The sequence below is a fragment of the Eriocheir sinensis genome, chromosome 9 (assembly GCF_024679095.1).
Source record: "Eriocheir sinensis breed Jianghai 21 chromosome 9, ASM2467909v1, whole genome shotgun sequence".
Taxonomy (NCBI): domain Eukaryota; kingdom Metazoa; phylum Arthropoda; class Malacostraca; order Decapoda; family Varunidae; genus Eriocheir; species Eriocheir sinensis.
This window is the reverse complement of record NC_066517.1, coordinates 9,253,919-9,279,657: the sequence shown is the minus strand read 5'-3', so window position 1 is coordinate 9,279,657 and position 25,739 is coordinate 9,253,919. Positions and strand designations below refer to the sequence as shown.

The 25,739-nt window shown below is 43.7% G+C and overlaps 1 protein-coding gene across 1 annotated transcript in view; it reads right to left on the bottom strand.

The window, feature by feature from the left end:
• Positions 1 to 25,163, bottom strand: part of LOC126996274 (dynein axonemal heavy chain 5-like) — a 63,683-nt gene extending 38,520 nt beyond the window's left edge. The window contains exon 1 of the mRNA XM_050856651.1: positions 25,129 to 25,163. Within this exon, the coding sequence (XP_050712608.1) occupies positions 25,129 to 25,163 (35 nt within the window). The remainder of the gene's footprint in view (positions 1 to 25,128) is intronic.
• Positions 25,164 to 25,739: the final 576 nt, after the last annotated feature.

The following is a 25,739-nucleotide window of genomic DNA, read 5'->3' as shown; positions in this document are numbered from 1 at the left end:
TATTGTGGGACAAAGAGGTAAAATTCAATGGAAACACTTATATGTGATTGTTTGGGCTGCCATATTTGCCGATGACGTCATCACAGCACGGAGGCGCCCCACCTCTCCAAACTGAGCTGCAGCGAGCAGTACTGATTGTGAATCCGGGCTGCGAAGTCATGCGTTCGAGAGCACACAGATCGGTCCGTGCGGCCCGAGTCGCTCTCTCAAACGCAGCCCAGAGGTGATTTAGCCAGTACATAAGCCGAGCGGATTAAAATTACTCAAAGGGCAAAAATGCCTACCGGTGTGCACTCGGGATAGAATGTAAAAAAAATAAAATAAATAAATAAAAAATAAAAAAAAGGATCCTGAAAGTATCCGACTTATCCGATATCCGGCTTATGCGGATCCGACTTAAGTGGGTTTATTGTATGTCTTTTTTTTTTATAATTCAAGCTATAATTGTGTGTATGTATTTGTTCCTTTATGAGAAAAAGCAAAATATTTTGGGATCTAGCGATTTGGTAGAAAAAATTGAGAAGATTTTATAATTTTGATGTCAGTTTTACACTTCATTGTCCTCTAGGATATGAGTATGTAAATGTTTAATCTCACTAAATTTATTTTCTATATTAAAGAGTATACTTTGCTTTCTAATGTATTAAAGATTAAATTTGAAGATTATATATATTGTAATGTTATTTATTTATTTATTTGTATTTTCAATTACCATAGTTAATTAAATATCTTTTTTTATGTTTTACCTAGGCTAAGGTGCTGGTAGACTTTTGGTGGGGCCCGGTGGTCAACTCCTGCCTGTTATGGTGCAGGCAAGTGTTTATAGTGGCGCCATCTTCCCTGGTTCATGCTGCCCCATTGAGCTCATATTTGATCTTCTTTTAGAGAGAATCTAGAGTCCAGGTTGACTGGTGGTGTTCAGGACAGCATGTGGGTAGTCTTAGGCCACTTGGGGATGACTGAAAAAATGCCAGCTTGTTTGTGGCAGCGGGCGGGATGCCAGTCTTTAGAGTGCATATTGCCATGACCTTCCTGCTAGTACCATTCTATCATTGGTTTTGTAACAGCTCCTTCCAGTACCTGTAATGTGTGTCATAATCTTATTTTTCTTTACCTAGTCACATAACCATTACCTTTTTTATGTATATCAACAGTGAAAATCAATGGTACTTTACTTGCAGATTAGCTGAGCCTTAACCAGCAAATGAACAAAGATAGCCCAAGATGTGGTGAGCTGATATTTTATTCATGCTTTTCTCCTTTTTTTTTTTTAAATCAATATATACATTTACAATATAACATTTAATTACATCATGTCATAGTACTGATTATTGAGAAGGTTGATTTTTTTTTTCAGAGAGCAGATAGGATAATATAGTTCACTAATTAAGTCACGTATTCTGTCCATACATTAAGAAAATTATTTTGATGAAAGTAGAATCCCTATTTGATACCTGTACTCCATACAAGCTTAGTGATTAGAAAAAAAATGTAGGTAAAATTGCAGTTTGAATTGTTTATTCCATCAAAATAACTTTCTTAATGTGAGGACAGAACAGTTAAGTGCCTTAATTAGTGAACTCTGGTATTCTGTTTGTTCTCTGCAAGGAAAAAAAAATTCACCTTGTCAATAATTAGCATTCTAACATGATCTAAGTGTTATATTGTATTTGGATATACTGATTTTCAGAAGAGAAAGGAAAAAAGCATGAATAAAATATTAGTTCACCACATCTTGTTCTATCTCTGGTCGTTTGCTGGTTAAGACCAACAAGATTTTAAGGCTCAGCTAATCTGCAAGTGAACTACCATTGATTTTCACTGTTGATTATATACATAAAAAAGAGGTAAGGGAAATGGTTATGTGACTGGAGCAGTAAAGGAAACTAAGAGTTATGACACAGAAGTTACAGGTAGTACTGGAAGGAGCTGTTGCAAGAACCGTTGTAGAAAGCTAATGGTGCGTAGCAGGAAGGTCGTGGCAATATGCACACTAAAGGTAGCAATAACGTAATTGGTACGTAGTAAATGAATTGTTAAAAGGTGATGGGGACGTGGTAAAAAGGTAGCAAAAATGTAATTGGTACGTAGTAAATGAATTGTTAAAAGGTGATGGGGACGTAGTAAAAAAGTAGTAGTTACGTAACGAAATAAGTTTTAAGGGCGTACCTGGGAGTCCACACATTTTCGTAATAACTACGTATCTTTGCTACGTAAAAGTTACAAAACCGCTACCTTTATACAACGTAATATATTTGTAATTGTGTTTGCTGGGTACGTATCTTCGCTACGTAAAAGTTACCCAATCGCTACCTTAACACAACGTAGGAAATACGTAATTGTGTTAGCTGGGATAGCCCCTGCCCCAGGGACAAATCTTAACTACAAAGACAGCTGCAAGCAACTGCTAGGGCTTTAGAGGCTGTGGTCCCATGGCCTAACCAGCCCCCTCAAACATTGAAGAAGAGGAAGAAGTTTGTTTCGCGACAAGGCCTGTGCAGGTGTTCTTATTTTGGCTGCGGGCGGATTAATTTTTGTGCTTCAAGTCAGGAGAACCCTGTTTTTAACATACCCTTCCCAGCCAGCAAGCACTACCCAGACAAGCACTACCTGTGGGGGAGGCTGTGTGGTCTTGCAACCCGCGTGGCGGCTGTTATGTTTAATTAAGCAAGCCCAAAAATTTGTATGTAGAAAACACTTCGTTGGAGGTAATGGAAAGCACTAAATAACTGTACCTATATTAAGTATGGTAGCAACATAAAAAAAAGTTTGTGGTAACACATTGAAGCCCTTGCTGTCTCTCATCACTTTAAGCGTCGGCTAATCTTGAAGGGCAGCCATCTCGCTTAAGGTTACTATTGACTTTGTGTTGTATTTCATTTCTCTGAATGCACTGCAATAACCAGGCCCACCGAGAAGGGGGGTCTGCCGGTGCATTTCACTGGGGCCCAGCCGGTCTTGGGGGGCCCATTGGTCTTGTGTGTGTGTGTGTGGGGGGGGGGGGGGGGGCGGCATTGTGTTTGAAAAAAAACCATGCATTATTATTATTATTATTATTATTATTATTATTATTATTATTACTATTATCATCATCCAAATTTGCACTGGCATCACCTGATGGATGGTCAGCTGCTGGAAAATGGGGAAAATTGTATAATGGAATCCCAGAACATGAAAAAAGCAATGATCATAGGGGATGCGGCCTAGCTTGGCGTGAATTAGAAAGACGCCTGTCATCTGGCAGAGGTGATAATAATAATCTCCTGGAGGCATCAATTGAAACAGAATCTGTCAAGTGGTATAACATTATGAAGAGAATCATTGATGTTATACTATTCCTGGGAGAACGTGGGCTTGCTTTACGGGGTAGTTCCCAACGTATAGAGGGGTTGCACGTGACGTCATCATCAGCGATCAGCTGATCACTTCTCAGCTGCCCCGCAAAGGCCCGCCATTTTGGGAGGCAAATATTTACCGCAAGAGAGCTCCTCAGCTTTTCCCCGCCATGCTACTGTGCTGGTGCTTGTGTTAACGGCCCACTCACTACCGTGTGGGTGGGTGTGTTAGTGTCCATCCGTTACTGTGTGGGTGGGTGTGCCAGTGGCCCATCCACCACTGTGTGGGCGGGCGTGCTAGCGGCCCATCCACCACTGTGTGGGTGTGGGTGCTAGTGCCCCATCCATCACCGTGTGGGTGGGTGTGCCAGTGGCCCATCTATCACTGTGTGGGTGGGTGCCAGTGGCCCATCTATCACTGTGTGGGTGTGGGTGTCAGTGTTCATTCGCTACCGTGTGGGTGGGTGTGCTAGTGCCCTTCCATTTGGGTGCGGGTGCTAGTGTCCACCCACCACTGTGAGTGTGTGTGCTAGTGTCCACTTCTTACTGCGTGGGTGGGTGTGCTAGCGTCCATCTGTTAATGTGTGTGTGTGGGTGCCAGCGTCCATCCATTACTGTGTGGGTGGATGTGTACGTTAGTGTCCATCTCTTACTGTGTGGGTGTTAGTGTCCATCTATTACTGTGTGGGTGTTAGTGTCCATCTACCACTGTGTGGGTGTGGGTGCCAGTGGTCCATCTATCACTGTGTGGGTGTGGGTGTTAGTGTATCTATCACTGTGTGGGTGCGGGTGCTAGCGCCCATCCAGTGCATCCACCACTGTGTGGGTGGGCGTGCCAGTGGCCCATCCATCACTGTGTGGGTGGGCGTGCCAGTGGCCCATCCATCACTGTGTGGGTGGGCGTGCCAGTGGCCCATCCATCACTGTGTGGGTGGGTGCCAGTGGCCCATCTATCACTGTGTGGGTGGGTGCCAGTGGCCCATCTGTCACTGTGTGGGTGGGTGCCAGTGGCTCATCCACCACTGTGTGCGTGGGCGGGCCAGGGGCCCCTCCATCACTGTGTGGGTGGGCGTGCCAGTGGCCCATCCATCACTGTGTGGGTGGGCGTGCCAGTGGCCCATCCACCACTGTGTGGGTGGGCGTGCCAGTGGCCCATCCACCACTGTGTGGGTGGGCGTGCCAGTGGCCCATCCACCACTGTGTGGGTGGGCGTGCCAATGGCCCATCCACCACTGTGTGGGTGGGCGTGCCAGCGGCCCATCCATCACTGTGTGGGTGGGCGTGCCAGTGGCCCATCCATCACTGTGTGGGTGGGCGTGCCAGTGGCCCATCCATCACTGTGTGGGTGGGTGCCAGTGGCCCATCTATCACTGTGTGGGTGCGGGTGCCAGTGGCCCATCCATCACTGTGTGGGTGGGTGCCAGTGGCCCATCCATCACTGTGTGGGTGGGCGTGCCAGGGGCCCATCCATCACTGTGTGGGTGGGCGTGCCAGTGGCCCATCCACCACTGTGTGGGTGGGCGTGTGTGGGTGGGCGTGCCAGTGGCCCATCCACCACTGTGTGGGTGGGCGTGCCAGTGGCCCATCCATCACTGTGTGGGTGGGCATGCCAGTGGCCCATCCACCACTGTGTGGGTGGGCGTGCCAGTGGCCCATCCATCACTGTGTGGGTGGGCGTGCCAGTGGCTCATCCATCACTGTGTGGGTGGGCGTGCCAGTGGCCCATCCACCACTGTGTGGGTGGGCGTGCCAGTGGCCCAACACTCACTGTGTGGGTGGGCGTGCCAGTGGCCCATCCACCACTGTGTGGGTGGGCGTGCCAGTGGCCCACCCATCACTGTGTGGGTGGCGTACAGTGGCCCACCCATCACTGTGTGGGTGGGCGTGCCAGTGGCCCATCCACCACAGTGGGGGTGGGCGTGCCAGTGGCCCACCCATCACTGTGTGGGTGGGCGTGCCAGTGGCCCATCCACCACTGTGTGGGTGGGCGTGCCAGTTGCCCATCCACCACTGTGTGGGTGGCGTGCCAGTGGCCCATCCACCACTGTGGGTGGGCGTGCCAGTGGCCCATCCACCACTGTGTGGGTGGGCGTGCCAGTGGCCCATCCATCACTGTGTGGGTGGGCGTGCCAGTGGCCCATCCACCACTGTGTTGGTGGGCGTGCCAGTGCCCCATCCACCACTGTGTGGGTGGGCGTGCCAGTGGCCCATCCATCACACTGTGGGTGGGCGTGCCAGTGGCCCATCCACCACGGTGTGGGCGTGCCAGGGGCCCATCCACCACTGTGTGGGTGGGCGTGCCAGTGGCCCATCCACCACAGTGTGGGTGGGCGTGCCAGTGGCCCATCCACCACTGTGTGGGTGGGCGTGCCAGTGGCCCATCCACCACTGTGTGGGTGGGCGTGCCAGTTGCCCATCCACCTTTGTGTGGGTGGGCGTGCCAGTGGCCCAACCATCACTGTGTGGGTGGGCGTGCCAGTGGCCCATCCAACACTGTGTGGGTGGGCGTGGCCCATCCATCACAGTGTGGGTGGTGCCAGTGGCCCATCCATCACTGTGTGGGTGGGCGTGCCAGTGGCCCATCCATCACTGTGTGGGTGGGCGTGACAGTGGCCCGTCCATCACTGTGTGGGTGGCGTGCCAGTGGCCCATCCACCACTGTGTGGGTGGGCGTGCCAGTGGCCCATCCATCAATGTGTGGGTGGGCGTGCCAGTGGCCCATCCATCAATGTGTGGGTGGGCGTGCCAGTGGCCCATCCATCACTGTGTGGGTGGGCGTGCCAGTGGCCCATCCACCACTGTGTGGGTGGGCGTGCCAGTGGCCCATCCATCACTGTGTGGGTGGGTGCCAGTGGCCCATCCACCACTGTGTGGGTGGGCGTGCCAGTGGCCCATCAATCACTGTGTGGGTGGGCGTGCCAGTGGCCCATCCATCACTGTGTGGGTGGGCGTGCCAGTGGCCCATCCATCACTGTGTGGGTGGGCGTGCCAGTGGCCCATCCATCAATGTGTGGGTGGGCGTGCCAGTGGCCCATCCATCACTGTGTGGGTGGGCGTGCCAGTGCCCCATCCACCACTGTGTGGGTGGGCGTGCCAGTGGCCCATCCATCACTGTGTGGGTGGGCGTGCCAGTGGCCCATCCACCACTGTGTGGGTGGGCGTGCCAGTGGCCCATCCACCACCGTGTGGTGGGCGCCAGTGGCCCATCCATCACTGTGTGGGTGGGCGTGCCAGTGGCCCATCCATCACTGTGTGGGTGGGGGTGCCAGTGGCCCATCCATCACTGTGTGGGTATGTGCCAGTGGCCCATCCATCACTGTGTGGGTGGGCGTGCCAGTGCCCCATCCACCACTGTGTGGGTGGGCGTGCCAGTGGCCCATCCATCACTGTGTGGGTGGGCGTGCCAGTGGCCCATCCATCAATGTGTGGGTGGGCGTGCCAGTGGCCCATCTATCACTGTGTGGGTGGGCGTGCCAGTGGCCCATCCATCACTGTGTGGGTGGGCGTGCCAGTGGCCCATCTATCACTGTGTGGGTGTGGGTGTTAGTGTATCTATCACTGTGTGGGTGCGGGTGTTAGCGTCCACCCATTACTGTGTGTCAGTGTCCATCCACCACTGTGTGGGTGTGGGTGCAAGTGGCCCATCCACCCCTGCCACTGACAGGTGCCACACTGCCACCCGCGGCAGATAGACAGGGGCTGCCAAGCATAGGTCAGTGGGCCCTTTGCGAACCCCCCACGTTCCCATGCTCCTACCAAACACCGCCCGGGGCCAAATCAGTCATACATTCATCGTTCCTATCATCAAATACATCTTAAAGTTCGACAACAAATGTATACACTGTATGTCCATCATCATCAGGCAGCCCCATGGATAGCTATATAACGAACCCCAGCCTCACTGTCCAGACCACTTGCACATTCACTTGACTGTGTCATGAAGACGGGAGGCACGGGCCAGCCACCATCAGGGGGCAGGGGCTCAGCTGATCGCTCCTGCCTCCCAAAATGGCCGACAGTTGCCCCTCCCAAAACAAAAGCGAAGCGATGTGACGTCAGTGCAACCCCTCTATTGGTGACAAGCAACGGAAATTTTCTGGGGCTAATAGAGTTGTTGTCTCACTGGGATCCAGTGTTAAAGGAACATGTCTTACAAGTGAAAGAGTCACAAGTAAAAGGCAAACGCCTGCAATTACATTACCTTTCTGCTGATTCTCAAGAAGAGTTAATTACAGTGTTCCAGTCTTCTAAAACAACGCATTTTGAAAGACAGACTGCTTTGCAGTAATAGTTGATGCCACGCCAGATTCATCACGGTTTGTTTGTTTTTTACGTCTACGCCTATTGCGCCGGTAGGCTTGCTTGAGGGGCCTGGATGGTAGTCGTCCCCAGCCCGTCATGGCGCAGGCAAGTGTTTATAGTGGCGCCATCTTCTCTTAGAGCAAACAACATTCTTTGTGCACTATGTAATCCAGAATGAATCTCAGTTTGATATTGTGGAAAGATTCCTCAAATTTGTAGACTATAGTGACAAAAGCAGACATGAAATAGGTCATTGTTGCCATACTACAGGAGCATGATATATCCACTCTCTGATTGTTGAGCACAGGCCTATGACAATAGAGCAAACATGACTGGAAAATATAACGATGCAAAAGCAAAAATACTTGAACAATGTCCAGAAGCTATATTTTCACCATGTGGTTGCCATACACTCAACTTGTGTGGAAATGATGCTGCAGAATGCATCCCTGAAACCATCACGTACTTTGGAACTGTACCTACAAACTGTTTACAACTTGTTTAGCTCCAGCCCAAGGCGATGGGAAATTTTACTGAATTGCATTGGCTGCTCTCTTCATGGCATATCTGGCACAAGATGGTCTGCTCGTTTTGAGAGTGTGAAACCCATTGCAGCTCACCTACCTGGAATCAAATTAGCACTGGAAGACCTCTTAGAATTTAACCTAACTGCCAAAACAAGAACAGAAATTAATGGAGCCATGACTTATGTTACATCCTTCATTTGTGTGATTATGTCTGTCATATGTTACAGTCTTTGTTCCAATCGACTTCTGTAATAAAGTAATTATTCAAGCCAGAGATGCAACACTGGATGTTGAGGTGTCAAACATAAAGGGATTGATTGTAGAACTGACAAATCTTCGAAATAACTGGAAATCTATGTGGAAAGAAGCAAAGGTGGTTGCCTCAAACCTGATATCAAAGTGAAACTGTATCGCAGAATTGGAACTAAACGCAAAAGAAAATTTCATGATGACGGTGATTTCACAACAGATGCAGATTCGTCAGAACTAAATGAAGCAGACGAGTCACCAGAAGAAGCATGTGTTTTATGTATTATTGGATAATGTAATTGGTGGATTGAGTGTTAGATTCAGAGCTGCTAAGGATATTTCTGAATACTTCAGTTCCCTCTGGCAGTATCTAAGTCTACCAGAAGAGGAGCTGGAACTGAAATCAAAATCATTGGCAGATAAGTATCCTGCAGATATCAGCCATGATATTGTATTGGAAATGAGGCACTTACCAACAGTACATCGGTCAAATTTTGGGCAGGACCAACTAGGCCCATTGCAGCTTTTAAATTACTTAATTGAAATACAAAATGGAAGGGCTCTTCCCAAATGTATCAGTCTGCCTGTGCATTTTTCTAACAATTCCTACCGCTTTCGCCTCTGCAGAACGATCAGTCAGCAAACCCAAGCTGATAAAAAAAATTCTACGAACAACAATGTCACAAGAACGACTTGTGGGCCAGACTCAGTACTGAGTCTCAACTTGCAAGATCTCTTGATTTTGATGCTGTGATTCGTAATTTAGCCAAAAGGAAAGAATGGAAAGCACCGCTGTTTGTAAAATGAATGGCGTGTCGCATATATGTATTTTGTATCATATGTAAACTTTATGTAGTATATGTACTGTTACTGTGTCATGAATATCAACATATTGCCGATGCCCTGGTAATTGCTGTTGTTTTAGGTGTAGTATGTCTTATCACTCTAGTGAATGGAATTATTTCTGGTTAACAATGCAATGCACTACAATGCTCTATTAAGTTCCATTATTATCACTTAAGTGTTTTGGGTTGTTTTCTTGCATTTCTATAATCATTACACATAATGTACTATATGACTTATTACTCTAGTCACAAGTCTAGTGGATGAAACTAATTCTGGTCATGGTCAACAATGCAGTACAATGTTGTTCTAAGTTCCATTATCATCAGGATAGTGCTTAATTGTTTTCTTGTACCTCTATAATTGTTACACATATGCATATGAGTGACATGACTTAATTATCACTCTAGTCAATTCAATTAACTCTGGTCAACAGTGCAGTAAAATGTATCTTTATTATATAGTATCTATTTATTGTTTGTTTATTGCTTTCTTATATTTCTATAATTATTATACATATATATATGACTGCTTACTCTAATGGATGAAATTAATCATGGTCAACAGTGCAGACAGTGGTGCAATACAATGTATCTCAAAAATATTATCAATTTAGCGTTTTGTTGTTTTCTGGTATTTTTAAAATTATTACACACATGTATATGACTTTTATTCGTGGATGAAATTAGTTTTGCTCAAAAGTGCAGTACAGTGTATCTCTAAGTTATTACCATTACCAATTTAATGTTTGGTTTTATGTTTTCTAGTATTTCAATAATTATTACACATATGTAGTTACTGGATATGTCTTATCACTATGGTGGATAAAATAAATTCCAGTCAACAGTACAGTACAGTGTATCTCGAGTTATCCATTTAGTATTTGGTTATTGCTTTTCTTGTATCTTTGGTGCAAATAATTAAACATAAATTCATAATTTACATGTCATCGTTCTAGTGCATACATCATTCAAAGGTCTATACGTAGTGCCGCGGCGACTAGACTGATGAGCAAGCCTCCCATAACTCCGTCTGTGAGTGGGGTACCTCTTTGGCCGACTGGTTAAGGAGTGGCTCTCCCGTCTCGCTGGTCGCGGGTTCGATCCCCGGCGCCGGCAAAACCTTTCCTTGTCTGGATTAATTTCTCCTGTGTTTCGTTACATGCAGAGGTCGTGTGGGAGCATAGTAAAGAGCAAATTCTGGCATTTCACTGGTGGCAAGGCAGTGGCATCCTCTCCTGTGATTCTGTTGTGTCTCCCCTAAGGGGTAACAGGTAGAGTGATGGCTCATGTTCTCCGAAATTCATAGAAAATGGAAAATCTCAACACACAGAAATTAATCTAAATAGGAAGGGGAGCCGTGTAGTGCCGTGGCGACTAGACTGATGGGCGAGCCTCCCATAACTCCCTCTGCGAGTCGGGTACCTCTTTGGCCGAATGGTTAAGGAGTGGCTCTCGCGTCTTGCTGGTCGTGGGTTCGATCCCCGGCGCCGGCAAAACCTCTCCTTGTCTGGATTAATTTCTCGTGTTTCGTTACACGCAGTGGTTGTGTGGGAGTAGAGAAAAGAGAAAAATCCTGGCATTTCATATAGTATTTAAAAGCTGTGGAAGCAATATGGAAATTGTTACATGCGTTTAGCATAAACCCCCCTCCCCCAGCCTTTACCTTTACCTACAGAAAGGGGGAGGGCCCAAACTAGTCCTGCACCAGCACTTTCAATTTCTCTCGGTGGCCCTGGCAATAACCAACAGGGTAAAGAATGGTTTTATTAACGTGCCAAAATCTCGTCCCCTACTCAACCAACTGTAGCTTGTCTGTTATCATATCTGTATCCTAGTAACCTTCACACCTCCCAGAAATCAATAGAAGAGTTTAAAAATTTAAACAAATGTGAGACTATAGAATGTGCTTGGGAACCTGAACCTGCATGGCCACGGGTGGCACAAACCCGTGGCTCACCACTGTAGCTTACTCTGCAGCCGGTGAAAATGATGTAGTGCATATTTATCAATAAAAAATAACCTTGCCAGATTTAAACTAACCTAGCTTACCTACAGGCTTTGTCGCATATGGCCACGTGGACTCCCACACACATTTCATAGCTATTTTCATATTTATTTTGATCTCTACACTTTCCCAGTGATTTCTGGGAGGTTTGAAGATACATGTGCGATACATATATGACAACAAAAAAGTAGTTTATCAAGTAGGAAATGAGATATCAGCACATCTAGCTAGGTTAGGTTAGATCTAGTTTAGATTGATTTTGTTAACTATAATTGCTTACCATAAATGTGTGACTCACTTCACACTGTGCCTTTGTTATCAATGGAGGGGAATATGGAGTGCATCATATATATTTTTCATAAACAAACTTTACAAATGTAAATTAACCTAATTTTACCTAACTATATATAACCTGACAGTACTTAACCTAACCTCCCCCTCCCCCACTGCCAAATTACGACGTGCCTTCCTATTCAACTTTTTAAGAGTGATGTGGAAATAATTAATTACTGGAAAGGTGCTTCAAGAGCCCTCAAGGCTGGAGTATGTTACATGAGTATAACTTGGGCGTAGCTCATACTTAAGCAATCATTCCCCTTATGTGTTTAAATTATATGGCTTGTAATAAGCAGCAGATTGAGGTTACCCATACTTTTTGGAGCTTGTGCACATATTACTTAGTACTAATGAATAACCTTATTCTCATTATGTTGCTTGTGGACAACATAAGCTTTATGTAAATTGATATTACGCTCTTTTCCAGTTATCTTACTGCTGCCAGATATGGAAACATGGAAACATGGACTAGCAGGCAGCAGAAAGCCTGTTGGCTCATTACTAGGCTGCCTGCGTTCAGTGATTTAATCAATCCATTTGCCATAGGAGTGGCTTGCAGGGAAGGATTAAAGCACTTGTGTACCTACTCTTGGGAACGTTCAGTTTACACCCGTTGCAGCAAAGTGGCGATCAATGCGTTTCTTGAAGGAGTTGATGGTCTCTGCGCTAACCACTTCTGCAGGAAGGCTGTTCCAGTGGCGAACAACTCCATTTGAGAAATAACTCCTGCCGATGTCGGTATTGCATCGCTTTGCTTGAATTGTTTTTCCGTTGTTTCTTGTTCTCAGGTTAGTTTGTGGCGTGAAGAGTTTGGAGTGATCAACGTTGCTGAGCTTGTTCAGGTACTTAAAGACTTGTATCATGTCTCCCCGCAGTCGTCTCTTTTCCAACGTGAAGAGGTTGAGTCGCTCGAGTCGTTCTTCATAGGGTTTCGTCCTCAGTGATGGTATCATCTTCGTGGCGCGGCGCTGTACTCTCTCAAGTAATTCAATGTCTTTCCTGTAATTAGGAGACCAGAATTGCACGGCATATTCCAGGTGGGGCCTTACCAGCGAATTATACAAGGATAACATAACTCCCGGCGTCTTGTATTCGAAGTTCCTCGATATGAACCCAAGCATTGTATTGGCTTTCTTACAGGCGGACTTGCAGTCTTTTGTTTGTTTCAAGTCACAGCTGGTGGTGACCCCGAGGTCTCTTTCCTCTTGCACAACAATGTAGTGGTTTGCCACCCATGTGGTATATGTGGTTGCTGTTTCTGGATCCGATATGCATTACTTTACATTTGGTAGTGTTGAAGGACATCTGTCATTTTTCTGACCACCGAGTGATCTGGTCCAGGTCTCTCTGGATAATTTCGCAGTCTGCCGTCATGAGGGCCTTCATAATATGTCATAATAAACTGAAAAATATTGTGTATATTTTATTTAGAACATAAATTTATGAAATATTTACACATCTATGACAAAGGGCAGCAGCAAATTGGTAGCCTTTTTTTAATGTCCATTAAAAAAAAAAAAAAAAAAAAAAAAAAGGCTGCAGTGGAGATGGGTAAGTACAACTATGCAAAAAAAACTGTTTAAAAGTTTTTTTTTCAAATCAGTAACAATAATATAAAATAATATATTGTAATATTATATTGTATCAATAATAATAATCCTGATCCTTATAATAGTAATGATAAGAATAATAATGTGCATAGCCTATAATCCGTCTCATTTCATCTGTCCATCAACATAGTGGGAATTTTTATAATTAAAGGGGTTCCATACACCCAAAATTGCCAGTGATTGCTAGCTTCTTTAACTAAAACTGAGTCAAGGCCTGTTGAAGAGATGAGGACTCGCTCACTCTAAAATCTCTCACGTGATAAATCATGATGCACTGTGCCTATATTCTACAAGACATTGATCCCAAGTGTTTATGCTAACATTTTTCATATGAAGTTGTGAGAAACACTCTACCATTCAGTTATTATTAGCTAATTACTCGCAACTAAGCTTACACCATTCTCGCATTTTTTTCTAATCTCCTGCCGCACATATAGCTTTAACCATTTTTGCAATAGATTCCACAATGACAAATGTTCAATCTGGCAAGTACCTAACAGAATCTAGTCAGTACTACTCGTGGTAGAGATATTTAAAAGGTCGAAACCCGCATGATGCCGAAAGGAGAGGCTGAGGAGCCAAACTAAACCTCACCAAGGCTTACCAATACAAAGGGCTGTAGCTATAGGACACTGGGGAGAAAGAAACAGAGGAACACCTAATTGTAGAATGTAGCAACTACGAGAGGCAGAGAGGGGAGTTAGTAGAAGAATTAGTGATGGTGATAGATAGGGAGAGCCGATCAAAAGCGATACAGGTCAAAGGAGGAGGTTTGTTTTGGTTTGGAATGCCAAGTCGTATAAATCTTCCTCCAAGGTATAAATACATATGAACAAGTAAAGTCTGTGTTCGTGATTTATTAATTGCTTTAGTGTATCAAGTGTCTAAAACTGATAGTACAAAAGTTTTTTGCAGACCATAAAACAACGAACAACAGGTCGTAAATTTTACAGCGGTGCAACCGAAGGTCCATAATTTCATTTACCATAAATCATTTACCATCTTGATTTACGCGAGTATTGTGTCCTTGAAGAGGTCGCATAAATCAAAAACAATGTAAATCAAACAAGAGGTAGGTTTCTATCAAAAAATAAATATTCACTTCATTCAGTGGAGAGAGAGAGAGAGAGAGAGAGAGAGAGAGAGAGAGAGAGAGAGAGAGAGAGAGAGAGAGAGAGAGAGAGAGAGAGAGAGAGAGAGTATCCAAATCACTGAGATATTCACTCAGGCACTCAGTCTCAGCCTCACTCGTGTGAGGAAGAAATGAGGGACACCATGAGCGACTGGCTAGTATTGGTACCGGTACCGAGCAGTCTGGTACCGGTAGTGTACCGTAGAGGTGGTACCGTTAGTACTGGTACTGGTACCGGTAGCGTGGCAGCGTGGGTATTGTATTGTTGTTCAAGTGGCGCACGGGAAGAACTGAGCTCAGCTGTGTGGCCGCGGCACCGTGTGAGTCCAGTTGCGTGAGACATCTGGTGGCCACTCCATAAAATATCGCGTATAAGTGAAAAAACGTGTAAATTAAACATTTACTTGGATTTTGGACCCTGCGTTTTTTTAAAAACTCGTAAACCAAACTCGCGTAAATCGAGAGTTACCTGTACCGCTACTGAGTCAAAGATTATTGAAGAAAATTGTTCTTAATATTCATAACTTTGTTTTGAATTAAATTGGGATAAGCAAAACATTTTTTTTTTATAGTAGACCCACTTTTCTGTACCATGTTATGCTTTCCAGATAATCTGGCATCTTTTTTCGAGGAATGGAACTCTTCTAATTATTGCACCTGTTGGCTACATTTTTAGTTTGTGAATACATGAAGATCAAATGTTGTGATACATATTCAAGCTAATTTTTTAATAATATATTGGAATGTTTATGTATACAAACAAAAAATTCAGTCCTTCAAAATCCCAAACATACCACTTGGCATTGATAATATACCACAACCAACACACAAAAGACAAGCTTGTATTAAACAGAATAGTCAGATCATACCCGAAGGATCTATGGCTCCTCAAATGCCTATAATTCATCTCAGTTTAAGTACACCAAATGATCTGGCTGTGCAAGTGCAAATAAAGGGTATTTTAATCATTTACTGCATATAAATAACGATTAATATTAAAAATCACATGAAATAGTAAATATTATCTGTTGATTGTGATGCTACCTAGGCTATTTCGAATACGACCCATGTTATAAATAAATCATCAAAACTTACATATAAGAACTTGCAGAACCAGATGTAATTTTATGTACCTACAGTGAAATGAATTATAGTTATTAGAAAGGTTGTAAATCGTTCGAAAATGATATGATACAAGCTTGTCTTTCGTGTGCTTGTATGATATATTATTTAAGTACCCGTCACTTGAACTCTGTTCTCAAGGAACAGTTTGAGTTCTGAAACCAAATACTGGGAATAAATATGATCCATGGATATGTGTAAGACGCCGTTGGCGATGCGTTCACGTGCATGGCCTTTTCTTCTTTTTGTGTGATTTAGAGGGCTAGTTATGCTATTGGGCCACGGCAAGGAAGCTCCATGGGCCACGGCCTCCCTTCAGTCCAGTCCAGTAGGGGGCGTGGGATTATTGCCTTCGTGACGGCTCCCACTGTTGTTTTTCTTTTAGATGTCGGAATCTTTTCTTGTTATTTTCCTGATTCTTAATTTCTATTAACACTCTTTTTTTTCCACTTGCTCTATGTATTTATTCTTTTTACACTTTTAATCTCAAGATTTGCTACTTGCCGGATCATAAAGTTTTATAATTGCTTAATTTTCCATTTATTAGTTTTGTTGTTTGCTTTTCATGTCAATTACTCTACTTGCACATATCTTGTTGTTTTTTGTTTTCGCACTTGATTTTGTTTTCACACCACTTGTACAGCCTTTACTTTCTTTGCTCTTTTATTCCACAGTCTTTTCACATAATTTTTCCTGTCTTCTATCTGGTTGTTGTTGAGTGCTGTGAGTGCCAGTATGTTGCCAAGTTTGGTGTCAGTGTCTGCGTCAGGAAGTTGTATGGATAAAGTAGTGTCGTTTCTGACGTCATAGTACTCTGGACATTCTAACAGAAAATGCTGCAAAGTCTCACTTTCATGTCCACAGCACGGGCATTCCTCAGGCTTGTTTTGAAATTAATTCCTCCAGTTTAAATGTAATGTGTTTGTTCTTGCTCTGACTAGTATCCTGCTGCCTTCTGTGTTATCCATCCAACTTTCCTCAGACACATTTTTCTTCAACTTGGCATATACTGTTAGAGTTGTGTTTTGTTGTGTTTCTGTTACCCATGCCTGGGAATCCCATTTTTTGATACGGTCTACTATATCATTCTTTGTAATGTTCTTTAATCATTCAAGTGTTTACATTGACTTTCCTCATATATTTCTTTAATGTTCTAATCCAGCTACTCTTTCCTTTCTCATATTCAGAGTGAAAAAAATTATCTGCATAGCTCATTTCTCCCTTCTTCCAGCAGATTTTTAGCATATAGTAGTTTAATTTTCATATCTCTTGCTGTGCAGTATGTTGCACCCACCTCATCTCTCAAAGCTGTGCTAGCTGTGTAAGTTGGTGTCTGCAGTATTGCTCTGTACACGGAGTTTTCTATTTGTTGTAATTTTTTAAGGTCTTCTTTGTTGTACTCTACGTTTTCTGTCGCATAAAGTATTACTGATAGTCCTAGTCCTTTCCAATAGTTTTTCCCAATTATTAGTCTGTTACAACATCTGGATGTAATACTGTACGTCATGTTTGCAAGTTGGTTTGCCTTGTTTTATCTTTCCTTCTTATATTCTGAATAGCTGTTTCTTTTGTTTGATATTTTTACTCCTAGGTAGGTTATGCTATCTCCTACTTGTATGCCTTCAATATTTTCTGGCTGTTCTTTATCACTGAACATGATTATTCTGCTTTTCTCCTTATTTATCTGCAGCCCATATTCTTCTGCCACTCTCTGTACCTGCCTTATACTACAACATGCCTCTGTCTCAGAGTGGGCTAAAAGTAAGCCATCATCTGCATAGTATAAGATGGGGATGTTAAATTTATTGCTCTTAAAGCCAAAGTTACTTTGTTGGAGATGTTTTATTATTTGGTATGTGATAAGGAGGAACAGGAAAGTAGATCCATTACACCCCTGCTTGATTCCATTCGTAATGCTGATTGCTGTTTGCCTTTCGCCATTAATTATCGGGTTAGTTTTGGCACCTGTATAAATATTTGCAATTATATTTATCAGCTTAGGGTGTATATTATTTAACATTAGTGCTTTAATTTGACTTGCTCTGTCCACTAAATCAAAGGCTTTCTTGTAGTCTAGTGAGATGACAAATAATTTCTTTTTCATTTCAAAACTTCTTGTATGTAATGTTTCAGAATGTAAAGATTGTCATTTATGCCTCTCTTCTCTGTAAATCCCGCTTGCATTTCATTTCTGTTTCCGGACTCATTTATGTGTTTCTTTATTTTTTCTCTTATTATACCCATAAAGATTTTATATGATGTGTTTGTTAGGGCTATGGGTCTCAAGTCTGCCACTGTGGGTTTTGTTTTCTTGGGTACTAGGATGGTGTTACTTACTCTCCAGCTCTCACTAATGTCTTCTGTCTCAACAATTTTGTTATAACATTTCTTAAGCTGTTGAATACTCTTCGCTTTTTTCAAAAATTTTGTATAAATCTAACTTTATTCCGTCTGGTCCTGGGGCTTTATTCCTCTTTGTTTTCTTTAGTTGGTTAATTATATCATCATCATCATCATTTCATCGACGCCTGCTCCTAGGAGCTCCCACCTGGGGATGACCACGGCAGAAGAGCTTCCAACTTTCTCTATCCAGACACTCCCTCCTTGCCTGCTCAAAGTTTCTCAAAGATCTTTCCCCCCTCTCCCCAACGTACTCTTGCACCCTATCCCTCCATTTCACTGGAGGTCGTCCTCTAGCATTCCCTCCCTCTATCTCACTCACATACACCCTTCTGGTCATCTTACTCTCCTCCATTCGCTTCATGTGGCCAAACAACTTTAAGGTCTGTTGCTTCACTTCTTCCACCACTCCACACTTCTTCCCTTCACCCCTGTGACACATTCCAAAATGCTCATACACACTTTCATTACTCATTCCATCCATTCTACTCACACCACAAGCACTCCTCAAATAACTCATTTCCACTGCCTGCACTCTAGACCGCTGACTTTCATTCCAGGCCCACGTTTCACTTGCATATGTGAGGGTTGGTACTATTATTGTATTTCTCAAATCCCCCTTTACTTCCATGCTCACACTTCTGCCATTCATGATTTGTCCCAAAGACCCTACCACCCTTCTTCCTTGCAATGCCCTTTCTCTTATTTCTCCCTCCATACCACCATGCTTACACATAACTGATCCAAGGTACTTAAACTCATTGACCTCCTCCATTTCTTCACCATTCAAAATTATTTTGCATTCTTTTTCACATTCAGTTCCCACTCTACATGGACATACAAAATCTACAACCTCACTTCTACTTTGCTCACAAACCATCACTTTACTTTTGTTGACATTTACTTTCAGCTTTCTCCTATTACAGACACTATCAAAAACACTGACCAAATTTTGTAGGTCACTTTCATTTACTGCAATGAGCACTGTCTCATCAGCAAACAGTATCGAATTCAGTACCCACTTACTTCCCTCATTGAAGTCTTACTTCAACTTTTCCAACTTTGCCCTTCATTTCTCTAATGACACCATCCATATAAACATTGAATAACCATGGTGACATGACGCACCCTTGTCTTAAGCCCACTTTTATCTCAAAATGTTCACTTGTTTCTCCAGTAATTTTGACACATGCAGATGCATCCTCATAGAAAGACTTTATTGCACTAAGCAGTTTTCCTCCCACACCATAAATCATGTTCTGTTATGTATATATCCTCTTCCCTCTTGATTGTAGCTGCCTCTTCTACATGCAAAAGCCATGTCTAGGTGTTCCATGTGCACTGTTTGGGTGTTGTAGTCATGCCACTGGTTTGTGTTTACATTTACTATTTGTAAAAATGCATCGTTGGTCCCATCTATTTCTAGTTTCCGTTCATAGGCTTGTCTTGTGGCAGTGCTCCAAATTTCTTGTATTTTGTTTTCTTTCATTAGGTAAATTGCACTCCAAAATTGGTTAAGTTTTCCTTCCTGTTCTTCCTGCTTAATTTTGCTTCCATCATTGTTGTATAAGTTAAATTCCTTTTTGATGCTCTCCCCTTTCAACTTCTTAATATTATCCCACAGTTTTTTGGATTTGTTTCTGTCGTTTCTTATTTCCTGCACTATTTCAATTTCATGCTGGCTTATTGCATTTTTTATCAGAATCTTTACTTTTATTTTCTGTTCTTCGTATGCTGCCTGTTTCGCTGCATTATTTGTGTTCTTTCTTTTTTCCTTGTTGTAAAATCTCCTATTACTAATTTCCCTTTTAATTTCTCTTGTCATCCATACTGGTTCCATGTTCTTTTCTTTCCCTGTCTTAATTTTTCTCTTTATTGTCTTTTTCATGTGCTTGTCTGATGCTTTCACTATTAGTGATTCAAAGTAGGTTAGGTCATTGTCGGTAATGTTCCCAATGTCATGTTCTATCTCGTTTATATAGTTACTCTCCGTTTCCTCATTTAGTTTTAGGTAAGTTATTTCTTTAGTGGTGGAATATTGTTTTTGTGCCTGTTGTGTTATACCAAAGTATGCACAAAGTAAATTATGATCTGATAAGTCAAATCTCTCTTTGTTTTCATCAATAATCACATTATCAAATTTGTTATACATACTTCCGTTGACTAGGATGAAGTCAATCACACTGATAAAGTTCAGTTTTTCCCATGTAATAATTCCACAACATTTTGGGTCCCCATTAAGTAATGTTAAATTTTGTTCAGTTATCCAGTCAATGATTCTTTTCCCATTCTTATTTAATTGTTGGTCTCCTAGAAATCCCACATGTCCATTGAAGTCGCCTAGGAGCACAACAGGTATCCTTTCTTTATCTTAAGGATTTTGTTTATTTCAGTTTCCAGCTTTGTATTTCTTTCATCATCTTGTGTTGACATTTATACAAGTATGATTTCAAATATAAATTTGTTTATACTGCATTTTGCATGAAGTATATAAGTATTAACTGTTTTTACTTTTTCTATGTGTTTATCATTTCCTTTCTTCATCATAATAGTAAGTCCTCCCCCTTTTCTATCCTTTCCATCTCTGTGTGAATGAACATGCTCTAAGTTATCATTTATGTTTACTCTAAGAAATTTGTATTGGGTTTCCATTAAGCATTGAATTGTGTTTGGGGTAACTATATGCTCAAGCTCGGTTTCCTTTTCTTGTGTTAGTCCTTGAATATTAAGTAATGCCAGCTCTATGCTTTTCTCTGACTGACTTCATAGAAAAAATTTCTCCTAAGCAGTCCTCCTCTCCTGATATACCATCCCTCCTCGCCATTCTCCTTCTTAGCTTTCAGTTCTTCTCGCAGTTTGTTGTTGGTCTCCCTTTCTTGTTTGGTTAGGTCTGGAACAATTACTAGGCGTCTCATGTTTACTGACCTTGAGTCCTTAATTTTCTTTCTATTTTTTTATAATTTCCCATTTTATCCAGTTATCTTTAATTTTCACAAACATTGGCCTAGGCCTGTTACTTTCTTCTCTTTCATTCTCCCTTGATGGCTGCCTGTATTTTCCAATCCTGTGGACATTTACCAACTCTTCCTCCCCAATTTGTATACCTACTTCTTTTATGACTTGGACACATGTGGTGAGCTCATCCTGCACTCTATCTTGCCTTCTCATATTGTTTCTCTTCTAGGTTGAAAATTATTATGTTATTCCTTCTTTCCTCCTTCTCCCTTCTTTCCTCTATTTTCCTGCACCTCGCTTAACCCGTAAAGGCCGACGATACCCCCCGCGTCTACCCCCCCACAGCCGCATTAATCGTCTTAAAATCAACTCTTGCAGAATGACCTGGAAGCAATTTTAGCTGTTAGTATACATATAAATACATCAGCATGTGAAATATTTTTTGCTTAGCTCCCCCTGGTTGCTTCAGAATAATCGCCGGTAGTTAGAGATTGTGTTGGCACGTGCAACCCTCGATCCGAGCTGGGCTGGACTGCTGAGGTGCCAGACTCGGTCCGTTGCAATTATAGCTGTTAGTATACATATAAATACATCAGCATGTGAAATATTTTTGCTTAGCCAACCCTGGTTGCTTCAGAATAATCGCCGGTAGTTGGAGATTGTGGTGGCGCGTGCAACCCTCCGAGCTGGGCTGGACTGCTGAGGTGTCAGACTCAGTCCATTATGCGCCCAAGGCCTTTTCCCGGTCTATTATGGGCCTGTTTATTTGTTTTTGGACCCTCTGTGACAGTGGGGCAGTCACAGTGTGATTTTTTTCAGGCGTAGGAGGACTGGCCGCCTGCATTGGACCCCCGCATAACTGGCCCACGTGCATCATCTCCCGACATCATTGCAGCCTTTTTGGTCCCCCTTGGACGTTTAGGGGCACGTGCAGAAGCAGCAGCCATTGCTACAGCTGCCGTAGCACTCGTTGTTGGCGTGGCAGAGGTGGTGGTCACTTCACCGGGGTCGTTCTATAGGACAGAGGTAGGGTGCGTGGGGGAGGTGGTGATGGTCCGGGGCGACAGTGTAGACATAAGCCTACTCCTCAAGCCAAATTAGCAGCGTTACCAATGATAGCGCAGTTTTGATATGCGCGTAAAGTAGCTGTCCCATAAGGGATCTATCGGCCTGCGGTGATGCAGTCCCATATGGGGCCTATCAGCCTTTACGGGTTAATATTTCATTCTTCAACTGCACCTTCGTGTCTACGAAATTCTCTGGTCAATTTACCGTTTCACCCAACCAACGATTTTCTGATGTGGTTCATGTTTTTCTGGTGATAGATTTAGTGAATTGCACGATTTTGTACCTCATTTCTGTCGCAAATGTCTACTTTTCGAGTTATGCCTCTTTTCAAGTTATACCTATCCCATTCCCTAAACGATCTTGGGGACCTGTGGGAACACGGGGTTTTTGGGTGGGGCAGCATGAAATTGACTAATATGCATTTCAAATGAGGTCGAGAAATCAACAGAATCACATTAGAACACCAATGAAAAGGCATAGCCTGCATTTGCTTTGGTGGGAGCGGTGGAGGCGGCCACTGTGAGGTAAGCAGTGTTGCCAGCGATCTGCTATGGGTGAGCAGTGTTGCCAACGATTTGATACATTTAGCAGATAGCTGCGGCCACTGGAAGGTGAGCACTATTGCCAACGAAGTGCTACATAGCATTGAAAAGAGGCATAAAACGAAAAGTAGACATTTGCGACGGAAATGAGGTACAAAATCATTCAACTCACTACTTGTATCACCAGAAAAAGATAAAGAACACGAGAAAATCGTTGCTTTCGCCAAGTTCAGGAAATGAAAACCACAACAACGGCATTACCTTACTGGCCATTTGTTGATGTTTTTTTGTGGCGCTACTGCTGCTGCTGCCTCTCCTCCCTATAAATACGGGGAAGTTTACAGTCTGGGCACCGTACTTCTAAAGGAAGGACACCATGACTTCTTCGTCGTCCAGATAAAATTGATTAATAAACTCCCTTTAGTTGTCCGTACAACCAGCACACACCGTGGTCATCTTTAAACTGACTGGCAAACACTAACTTACTGCTCGAATGGACCACAGTTTCGAAACACCAAACACGGCATTTCTTTACAACTACTGCTTCACCGCACCACCGCCCCCCCACTCCGTCCCGCGCTGGGTATTCCAATGGCCTAAACCGAATGTGGAATATATTTAAACTACCCCAACCCAACTTTACATAACCTAACCTCTAACTGAGGGGGGGGGCGAAGCTCCCCTCGACCCCCCTCTTAACCCTTAACCCTTAACCCTCTTAACCTCTTAACCCGTGAGAATTCGGGGGGTTCTGGTGGTGGAGCATATTTAAATTATTCCAACCGAACTTTACGACCTAGCTAACTAAGGGGGGCTTCGCCCCCCCCTGGGCCCCCCTCCCCCGGTGTGGTCTGGTGGGGGAGCATACTTAAATTATTCCAACCGAACTTTACGACCTAGCTAACTGAGGGGGGCTTCGCCCCCTTTCGACCCCCCCTCCCCCGGTGTGGTCTGGTGGGGGAGCATATTTAAATTATTCTAACCGAACTTTACGACCTAGCTAACTGAGGGGGGCTTCGCCCCTCCTCGACCCCCTCTCCTAACCAAAGGGGGCTTCGCCCCCCCTGGACCCCCCCTCCCCTGGTGTGGTCTGGTGGGGGAGCATATTTAAATTATTCCAGCCGAACCTTGCGACCTAATTAACTGACGTCGCCCCCTTTGTCCCATCTCTTAACCAAGGCCCTGGAAACCCCTCTCCCCTTCAAACGATATATAATCCCTTACCATTACTGGACGGAATATATATTGCAGCCGCCGGCCAGTCTTCTGAACTCTTTTTATAGGAGCAGTGATTCGCGTTATTTTTTAAATGATTGTTTCCCTTTGTTTTTGCCTCTGAGCTGTTTCCTTTGTTGTAATATATGAAATGGCAATGCTTCTCACCGTGGCGGCAGGTATTTCCGCTAAATGTAGCGAATCGTTGGCAACACTGCTCACTTACCTATACTCGCTTATGAAGCGAATCGTTGGCAACACTGCTCACCCCTAGCGGATCGTTGGCAACACTGCTTTCCTCCTAATGGCCGCCTGCACTGCTCTCATGAAAACAAATGTAGGCTATGCCTTTTCACTGGTGTTCTAATGTGATTCTGTTGATTTCTCGACCTCATTTGAAAAGCGCATTAGTCGATTTTATGCTCCCCCACCCAAAAAACCCGTGTTCCCACAGATCCCCAAGCTCGTTTAGGGCAGGGGATAGGCATAACTTGAAAAGAGGCAGAACTCGATAAGTAGACATTTGCGACGGAAATGAGGTACAAAATCGTGCAACTCACTAAATCTATCACCAGAAAAACATGAACCACGTCAGAAAATCGGGTATTATTGTAGGAGTACACCAGTCTAGAGATGGCTTTTCTTACCCTGACCATTAGAAAGAGCTCCGCATTCTGAGTAAATTCATCCCCATAAACACCCCTCGGAAATCATTTATAACGGAGGGAGGGCCGAAAACTACCGAAAAAAACTAGTTTCGTTCGGAAATGCGAGACTGGTGAAGTGCTACAAATTTACCTTTAGGTTAGGTTAGTGTTAGGTTAGGTTAGTTTTAGGTTAGGTTAGTGTTAGGTTAGGTTAGTTTTAGGTTAGGTTAGGTTAGGTTAGGTTAGGTTAGGTTAGGTTAGTTTTAGGTTAGGTTAGGTTAGGTTATGTTAGGTTAGTGTTAGGTTAGGTTAGTTTTAGGTTAGGTTATGTTAGGGTTATGTTTTGTTTAAATGCACCTGTGTGGACGAAACTAGTTTTTTCTGGTAGATTTCGGTCTGTTTTGAATGAATGTGCTCTAAATTTTTTATCGCAAATCATTAGTCTCTTGGTTGGAAGGGGGGGGGGGTAAAAAAAAAACACGTGATTTGCGATAGAAATGACACGCATATTCATTCAAAACAGGCCGAAAACTACCGAAAAAAACTAGTTTCGTTCGGAAATGCGAGACTGGTGAAGTGCTACAAATTTACCGAAAATCGTTGGTTGGGTGAAACTGTAAATTGTCCAATTTGGTCTCTTTCAAGTCCCTCAACTGGTCATGCATCTCCCTGACTCTATCCTCAAGCTTCAGTATCTTATCTTTCAGTTCCTGGTTCTCCTCCTTCAAAGTGTTAATCTTCCTCACACTGAGCTTCACATAGGGACACACCTCTTGCAGCAGTAGGGAATGTGTTTGTTGTATACATGACAAAAGAAGTCATATTGGGGCACGCTTACCTTGTCACAACCTCTGTGATAACCAGGTTTCGCATGCCTCATACTCCAGAGCTCTATCTCCGTTCCTTACAGCTTTCCTGCACTTTCCACACTGCGACTCTTCCACCTCAGCCCTTCTCTTCCAACACGCCCTCCTCCCAGCCAGCTGTCAACGTTCAGCGACAAGTACGGCGGCACACGTCTCCCCCACGCCACGTCTCATCACTCCGTAAAAACAGGGAAAACGTTAAAAAGGTTAAAATGAAATTAAAATTCCTCGGGAGCTCCGGTAAAAGAAACTGCTAGGCCCCAGCTCCCACAGAGTTCCCAGCAAATGTTTGTTTACATTCGTCGCCGCTTCTTCTTCTTCTTTTGACCTGTATCGCACGCGAGGGGCCTCGGGCGGCTTACTGCAGCTTACTCACAACTCTATTTAAAGTCTTGAATGTCCCAGGAATGAGAGTGAATTCAGCTGAGGAGCAGACATCCTCTCCCCTTCCCCTGTCTAATATTGACTGGCAATCATAGAAAATGGCAATGAACGTTGCGCAGCGGGTACCTCTCTGTTCTGTTCACTATAACCGGAAACGATTCATATTTTATTTATTGATTTATTTTTGAACAGCTATGCT